Genomic DNA, 8,041 nt, shown 5'->3' with positions numbered 1-8,041 from the left:
CAGGGCCAGGGCCCAGGGTTAGGGTTGTTTTAGGTCAGGGCCCAGGGTTAGGGTTGTTTTAGGTTGAGTGCCCATGGTTGGGTTTATTTTAGGGTCAGGGCCAGGGCGCAGGGTTAGGGTTGTTTTAGGGTCAGGGCCAGGGCCCAGGGTTAGGCTTGTTTTAGGGTCAGGGCCAGGGTCCAGGGTTAGGGTTGTTTTAGGGTCCGGTCCAGGGCCCAGGGTTAGGCTTGTTTTAGGGTCAGGGCCAGGGCCCAGGGTTAGGGTTGTTTTAGGTTCAGGGCCAGGTCCCAGGGTTAGGGTTGTTTTAGGGTCAGGACCTGGGCCCAGGCTTAGGCTTGTTTTAGTGCCAGGGTCCAGGGTTAGGGTTGTTTTAGGGTCAGGGCCAGGGCCCAGGTTTAGGGTTGTTTTAGGTCAGGGCCAGGGCCTACGGTTAGGGTTGTTTTAGGTCAGGGCCAGGTCCCAGGTTTCGGGTTGTTTTAGGGTCAGGGCCAGGGCCTAGGGTTAGGGTTGTTTTAGGGTCAGGGCCAGGGCCCAGGTTTAGGGTTGTTGTAGGGTCAGGGCCAGGGCCCACGGTTAGGCTTGTTTTAGGGTCAGGACCAGGGCCCAGGGTTAGGCTTGTTTTAGGGTCAGGGCTAGGGCCTAGGGTTAGGGTTGTTTTAGGGTCAGGACCTGGGCCCAGGGTTAGGCTTGTTTTAGGATCAGGGCCCAGGGTTAGGGTTGTTTTATGGTCCGTGCCCTGGGTTAGGTTTGTTTTAGGGTCAGGGCCCATGGTTAGGGTTGTTTTAGGGTCAGGGCACAGGGTTAGTTTTGTTTTAGGGTCAGGGACCTGGGTTAGGTTTGTTTTATGGTGAGGGCCCTGGGTTGGGTTTGTTTTAGGGTAAAGGCCAGGGCCCAGGGTTAGGATTGTTTTAGGGTCAGGGCCAGGGCCCAGGTTTAGGCTTGTTTTAGGATCAGGACCAGGGCCCAGGGTTAGGGTTGTTTTAGGGTCAGGGCCCAGGGTTAGTTTTGTTTTAGGGTCAGGGACCTGGGTTAGGGTTGTTTTAGGGTGAGGGCCCTGGGTTGGGTTTGTTGTAGGGTAAAGGCCAGGGCCCAGGGTTAGGATTGTTTTAGGGTCAGGGCCAGGGCCCAGGGTTAGGCTTGTTTTAGGGTCAGGGCCAGGGCCCATGGTTAGGGTTGTTTTAGGGTCAGGGCCAGGGCCCAGGGTTAGGCTTGTTTTAGGCTCAGGGCCAGGGCCCAGGGTTAGGGTTGTTTTAGGTTCAGGGCCAGGGCCCAGGATTAGGCTTGTTTTAGGGTCAAGGACAGGGCCCAGTGTTAGGGTTGTTTTAGGGTCAGGACCTGGGCCCAGGGTTAGGCTTGTTTTAGGGCCAGGGCCCAGGGTTAGGGTTGTTTTAGGGTCAGGGCCAGGTCCCAGGGTTAGGGTTGTTTTAGGGTCAGGGCCAGGGCCCAGGGTTAGGGTTGTTGTAGGGTCAGGGCCAGGGCCGAGCGTTAGGCTTGTTTTAGGGTCAGGGACAGGGCCCATGGTTAGGGTTGTTTTAGGGTCAGGGCCTGGGCCCAGGGTTATGCTTGTTTTAGGGTCAGGGCCAGGGCCCAGGGTTAGGGTTGTTTTAGGGTCAGGACCTGCTCCCAGTGTTAGGCTTGTTTTAGTGCCAGGGCCCAGGGTTACGGTTGTTTTATGGTCAGGGCCAGGGACCAGGATTAGGCTTGTTTTAGTGCCAGGGCCCAGGGTTCGGGTTGTTTTAGGGTCAGGGCCAGGGCCCAGGTTCAGGGTTGTTTTAGGTCAGTGCCAGGGCCCAGCATTAGGATTGTTTTAGCGTCAGGGCCAGGGCCCAGGTTTAGGGGTGTTTTAGGGTCAGGGCCAGGGCCCAGCGTTAGGGTTGTTTTAGGGTCAGGGCCAGGGCCCAGGGTTAGGCTTGTTTTAGGGTCAGGGCCAGGGCCCAGCGTCAGGGTTGTTTTAGGTTCAGGGCCAGGGCCCAGGGTTAGGGTTGTTTTAGGGTCAGGGCCAGGGCCCAGGGTTAGGGTTGTTTTAGGGTCAGGACATGGGCCCAGGTTTAGGCTTGTTTTAGTGCCAGGGCCCAGGGTTAGGGTTGTTTTAGGTCAGGGCCCAGGGTTAGGGTTGTTTTAGGTTGAGTGCCCATGGTTGGGTTTATTTTAGGGTCAGGGCCAGGGTCCAGGGTTAGGGTTGTTTTAGGGTCAGGGCCAGGGCCCAGGGTTAGGCTTGTTTTAGGGTCAGGGCCAGGGCCCAGGGTTAGGGTTGTTTTAGGTTCAGGGCCAGGTCCCAGGTTTAGGGTTGTTTTAGGGTCAGGACCTGGGCCCAGGCTTAGGCTTGTTTTAGTGCCAGGGCCCAGGGTTAGGGTTGTTTTAGGGTCAGGGCCAGGGCCCAGGTTTAGGGTTGTTTTAGGTCAGGGCCAGGGCCTAGGGTTAGGGTTGTTTTAGGTCAGGGCCAGGTCCCAGGTTTAGGGTTGTTTTAGGGTCAGGGCCAGGGCCTAGGGTTAGGGTTGTTTTAGGGTCAGGGCCAGGGCCCAGGTTTAGGGTTGTTTTAGGGTCAGGGCCAGGGCCCACGGTTAGGCTTGTTTTAGGGTCAGGACCAGGGCCCAGGGTTAGGCTTGTTTTAGGGTCAGGGCTAGGGCCCAGGGTTAGGGTTGTTTTAGGGTCAGGACCTGGGCCCAGGGTTAGGCTTGTTTTAGTGCCAGGGCCCAGGGTTAGGCTTGTTTTTGGGTCAGGGCCAGGGCCCAGGGTTAGGCTTGTTTTAGGGTCATGGCCAGCGCCAAGGGATTGGGTTGTTTTAGGGTCAGGGCCAGGGCCCAGAGTTAGGGTTGTTTTGGGGTCAGGGCCAGGGCCCAGGGTTAGGCTTGCTTTAGGGTCAGCGACAGGGCCCAGGCTTAGGGTTGTTTAAGGTCAGGGCCGGGACCCCGGTGTGGGGTTTTAGGCTCAGGGCCAGGGCCCAGTGTTAGGATTTTATTGTCAGGGCCCAGGGTTAGGGTTTTAGGGTCAGGGCCCAGGGTTAGGGTTTTAGTGTCAGGGCCCATGTTTAGGGTGATTTCCAGGAAGTGACCTCACAATGACTCAAGCTACCACTTACTGTTGATTGTGACGAAATGCTAGCTGAGGCACATGCCTTGGGAGCTAAGTGGTTGCTGCCCTTGACTACTATGAAGACTGGTGTGGGAAGGGTCGCTTTGGATGCACTTGAGCAGGGGTCCCCAACCCCTGAGCCTTGGAGCCGTAAGGAGCCACACAGCAGGTGAGTGGTGTCGAGTGAGGGAGTGAGGGAAGCTTCGTCTGTATTTACAGCCACTCCCCTTTGCTCACATTCCCGCTTGAGCTCCACCTTCTCAGATGAGCAGCAGCATTAGATTCTCATAGGAGAACGCACCCTGTTGTGAACCGTGCATGTGAGGGATCTAGGTTGCGCTGTTCTTATGAGAATCTAATACCTATTGATCTGTCACTTTCTCCCATCACGCTCAGGTGGGACCATCCAGTTTCAGGAAAACAAGCTTAACACGCCCACTGATTCTACATTATGGTGAGTTCTATAATTATTTTATTATATATTCCAGTGTAATAGTGGAAATGATGTGCCAAATAAACGTAAATGTGCTTAAATCTTTTGGCCCAGCTCCTACCTCCCGGCAGCCTTGCCAGGCCCAGAACTCTCTCCAGTCAGCCTCTACAGACCAAGCTCATGACTCACAATGGCCTATTTAGGCCCATACCCTACCTCACGGCAGTCTCCGCAGATGAGCCTACTGCCTCACAACAGCCTCCACAGGCACAGCTCCATCGTTCCAATGGCCTCTTTAGACCCAGCTCCTGCCTCCCAGCCTTGTCTCCAGGCCCTGAACTTTCTCCGTAAGTTGAGGTAGCTGGGACTGTAGGTATACATGATGATACTTGGCTAATTTTTACATTGTTTTGCAGACATGGGGTCTCACTTTGTTGGCCAGGCTGCTGTCAAACTAATGGCCTCAAGTGACCCTTCCACCCCTGCCTCCCATCCTCGAGGTATGTGCCACCACAAGGAGCACTTGTTCAATTTTCTAAGGAAAAAATTTCTGAAGTAAGGCTGTGGGATGATGGCAGGAAGATAAAAGAAAAACAGAAGAATAAGTTAAAATGACTTATTCACACATATTCTTTTGACAGCAAGAAGAACTGTTAGTATATACATTCCTTACAAACAAACAAACGGCAGATAAACAATGTTGTATAGGAACTTCAACACACACTGTACAATATTCCCACTTTGCTGACATAAGTTATGGAAATTTCGTGGTTTACTTGAGTGTCGCTACCAGTATTTTGCTACTCTGATGATTTTTATCAACTTCCTCATCTGTTAACTTCTCTCCAAAGTATGTCATGTCACGACATACTGCCGCTGCACGAACACAGCCAGTGTCTTCGTATTAAACATGTAGAATGCTTTCCTAATTTCTCTTTTTACTCTCTGTCTTTGTGTTCTGCATTTTCCTTACTTTTATTGTCAGAAACTCCAGAAAGTCAATCGTACTAATTTATCACGATTTGCTTTATTAATTTATACTTTGCTTATATGGAATTTTGCCCAACAGACCTCATTACAATTTCTTACGTGTTTTATTTATTTATTTTTTTCTGAGACAGGGTCTCCCTCTGTTGTCCAAGGCTGGAGGGTAGTAGTGCTATCGCAGCTGACTGCAGCCTCAACCTTCCAGGCTGAAGCGATCCTCCCATCTCAACCTCCCACGTGGCTGAGACTACAGGTGCTTGCCACTACGCCCAACTAATATTTGGTTTTTTCATATACGTGGATTCCAGAGGGGTGACAGCGAAACGTGAGTAAGCATGGATTTTGGTATATGCAGAGATGGGGGGCTGTAACTAATTCTGTATACTGAGGGACGGCAACTGTATATGTTTTTACAATTACGCTGTAGGATACATACTGTTGCATAGCCTGGAAAATAATAATTTTTAATGGAGTGGAAGAATAATAATAATATTGCTAAAAGTAGCAGCTGGCCAGGTGTGGTGGCTCACACTGGTAATCACAACACTTTGGGAGGCTGAGGCAGGAGGATGGCTTGAGGCCAAGAGTTTGCGATAGGCCTTGGAAACAAAGGGGGAGTCACCATCCCTACAGAAAAATACATGAATTAGCCTAGTGTGGTGGCACGTTCCTGTAGTCCCAGCTACTTGGGAGGCTGAGGTGGGAGGATCACTCAAGCCCAGGGAGGCTGAGACTGCAGTGAGTCATGATCAGGCCTCTGCACTCCAGCCTGGGTGACAGAGTGAGACCCTGTCTCAAAACAACAAAAAAGTAGCAGCTAACATCAACTGACCTTTTATACCAGGTGCCTATTGATACCATAGTTTAATTTCTTAGAACTGTTTCTTATTTCACTTACCAACTCTGTCTTCAGTTACTCCCAGATTTTTACTGTGTGTGTACAGATGACCTTTTGTTTAGATTGAATTGTCTCCCCAGAAGTAAGATTACTGTGAGTCATGGTGAATGGACATTCTCATTACCCTTGATGTAAATTGACAGGGTTTTGGGTGCCTCCCAGCTATAATCTTAGCACTTTGGGAGGCTAAGAGAGGAGGATTGCTTGAGGCCAAGAGTTGGAGGAGGCAGTATGGCAGTATGGTGAGACCCTGTCTCCATTATTTTAAAAAATTGACACGCTTTACCCGGGAAGGCTTATACACAATGTAAACACCCCTCATAGTATAAGAAAGTGCCCATTTCACTGCACCTTTGCCAGCACAGGGTATTATAATTTAGTAAGTCATTTTTTGTTTGATTATTTTAAATAGATAAAAGACCTCATATTACTTTACTTGTCACATTTCAACATCTTTCCTTAGCTTATTAGCTCTACCTCTTTTCTGTCTGTAAATGGTTGTTGTTGTTTTGTTCTTTGAGACAGGGTCTTGCTCTGTCACCAGGCTAGACTGTAGTGGCATAATCATGCCTCGCTGCAGCCTTGACCTCCCAGGCTCAAACTTCAGCATTCCGAGTAGCTGGGACTACAAGTGTGCACCACCACTCCCAGCTAACTTTTTTCTTCTTTTGGATAGAGACAGGTTCTCACTGTGTTGTCCAGACCGGTCTCTAGCTCCTGGCCTTAAGCAATCCTCCTGCATTAGCTTCTCAAATTGCTGGAATTTCAGGCATGAGCCATCATGCCTGGCCTGGGCTAGTCCTGTATTCTCTAGAGTTCTCTTTACTTTGTGCTAGCCAATCTCTCATTATGCTGTTCACCTGTTATAATGAATAATTCTCCGTATTAAATTTTACCACTTTAAACTTTTGAGTGGTTTATGCTTCCTGATTGGACTCTGACTAATATGTTAGGAAGGGTCCCAGGAGATAAACCCACACAGATGGGATTTGGGCATAGGTTTGGTTTCCCAGGGGGCAGTGCTGAGCTCTTTGCCAGTGGGAAATGGGATGCTGGTGATTTCCAGGAAGTGACCTCACAGTGACTCAAGCTACCACTTACTGTTGATTGTGACGAAATGCCAGCTGAGGCACATGCCTTGGGAGCTAAGTGGTTGCTGCCCTTGACCACTATGAAGACTGGTGTGGGAAGGGTCGCTTTGGATGCACTTGAGCAGGGGTCCCCAACCCCTGAGCCATGGAGCCGTAGGGAGCCACACAGCAGGAGGTGAGTGGTGTCGAGTGAGGGAGTGAGGGAAGCTTCGTCTGTATTTACAGCCACTCCCCTTTGCTCACATTCCCGCTTGAGCTCCACCTTCTCAGATGAGCAGCAGCATTAGATTCTCATAGGAGAACGCACCCTGTTGTGAACCGTGCATGTGAGGGATCTAGGTTGCGCTGTGCTTATGAGTATCTAATACCTATTGATCTGTCACTTTCTCCCATCACGCTCAGGTGGGACCATCCAGTTTCAGGAAAACAAGCTTAACACGCCCACTGACTCTACATTATGGTGAGTTGTATAATCATTTTATTATATATTGGATATATAATACGTATATATATTTATATATATGTAATAATGGAAATAAAGTGCCTAATAAATGTAAATGTGCTTAAATCTTTTTAAGCAGATTCTTCAGGCCCAGCATCTGCCTCACTGTGGACCCCCCAAGCCAAGCTCCCAACCTTTCAGCAGCTTCTGCACACCCAGCTCCCGCCTGCCAGTGGCCTCTTCAGGCCCATGGGGCTCATTCCTCACAACAGCCTTTCCAGTCCCAGTTTTTCCCTTCCGGCGGCCTCTCCGGGCTGAGAACCTCCTCAAGTCGGCCTCTCCAGACTCACTTGCACCCTCCAGGCGTCCTCTCCGGGCCAAGCTCCTCTTCCTGGCTGCGTCTCCAGGCCCGACTCCTGCCTCTCAACAACCTCTTTGGACTCAGTGCCTACCCATCTCCTGGCGTCCTTGGTCGGCCCACAGCTTCCTCAAGCCAAGCTCCCCAGGCCCAGGTCAGGCCTCACGGTGCCCCCTCCACGATGAGCTCCTGCCCTCCAATGGCACCTGCAGGACCCAAATGGTCTCCGGTCGGTGGACTCCTCCACGCCAAGCTTGGGCCTCCCGGTGACCTCTGCAGGCCCAAGTTGTCCTGAAGTCGGCATCTCCCAGCCATGCCTCCCAGCAAGTAAGCAAGCTCTTTTGGCTCAACTCCTGCCCAGCTCCCAACCGCCTTTGTAGGTCCCGAACTTTCTCCAGCCAAGTTCTTTGGGCCTCATTCCTGCCGCCCGGTGGCCTGTACGGGCCCAGCAATGGTTGGAGAACGGCCTCTGCAGGTCCCGCTCTTGCCTCCCAGGGGCCTCTCCAGGCCCAGCTCTTGCCCCCACGGCGGCCACCTGGGGCCAAGTCCCTGCCTGCCTCCCAGCAGCCCGCATGCGGCCCAGCTCCTCCCTCACGGTGGCCTGTTGATGCCCATGCCTCTGGTACCCTGCCCAGAGGCATGAGCCCCTGCCACACACTGGCTCCTCCCACGCTGAGAGAGGTCAGCGTGAGCCCTTGCCTCACACCGGCCCCTCCCATGCTGAGAGAGGTCAGCGTGAGCCCCTTGCCTCACACTGGCT

The 8,041-nt window shown here is 51.8% G+C and overlaps 1 protein-coding gene across 7 annotated transcripts; it reads left to right on the top strand.

Annotated features, from left to right (window-relative positions):
* Positions 1-3,599: 3,599 nt before the first annotated feature.
* LOC134758136 (uncharacterized) lies at positions 3,600-7,768 on the top strand. Of its 7 annotated transcripts, none has more exons than XR_010133061.1 (4): positions 3,600-3,852; positions 4,627-4,821; positions 6,884-6,941; positions 7,060-7,768. XR_010133061.1 is itself a non-coding variant. In XM_063704540.1 (3 exons), exons 1-3 carry the CDS (start codon positions 3,696-3,698, stop codon positions 7,574-7,576), a joined length of 732 nt encoding a protein of 243 aa, XP_063560610.1. In that variant the 5' UTR covers positions 3,603-3,695; the 3' UTR covers positions 7,577-7,759. The 7 variants fall into 7 exon arrangements, 2 of the variants coding, with proteins under 2 accessions (XP_063560610.1, XP_063560611.1); XR_010133058.1 differs by having other exon boundaries at positions 3,601-3,852; positions 7,063-7,760; XR_010133057.1 differs by having other exon boundaries at positions 3,601-3,852; positions 4,627-4,817; positions 7,063-7,757.
* The last annotated feature ends 273 nt before the right edge of the window (positions 7,769-8,041 follow it).

Source organism: Gorilla gorilla, chromosome 2 (assembly GCF_029281585.2).
Source record: "Gorilla gorilla gorilla isolate KB3781 chromosome 2, NHGRI_mGorGor1-v2.1_pri, whole genome shotgun sequence".
Classification (NCBI taxonomy): Eukaryota; Metazoa; Chordata; class Mammalia; order Primates; family Hominidae; genus Gorilla; species Gorilla gorilla.
This window is presented reverse-complemented; position numbering and strand designations above follow the sequence as displayed.

Coding starts and splice junctions, on each gene's coding strand:
- LOC134758136 (XM_063704540.1), top strand. CDS start 3,696: ATGGCCTATTTAGGCCCATACCCTACCTCACGGCAGTCTCCGCAGATG. Junction 3,853..6,883: donor CCAGGCCCTGAACTTTCTCC/GTAAGTTGAGGT, acceptor CATCACGCTCAG/GTGGGACCATCCAGTTTCAG. Junction 6,942..7,059: donor CCCACTGACTCTACATTATG/GTGAGTTGTATA, acceptor AATCTTTTTAAG/CAGATTCTTCAGGCCCAGCA.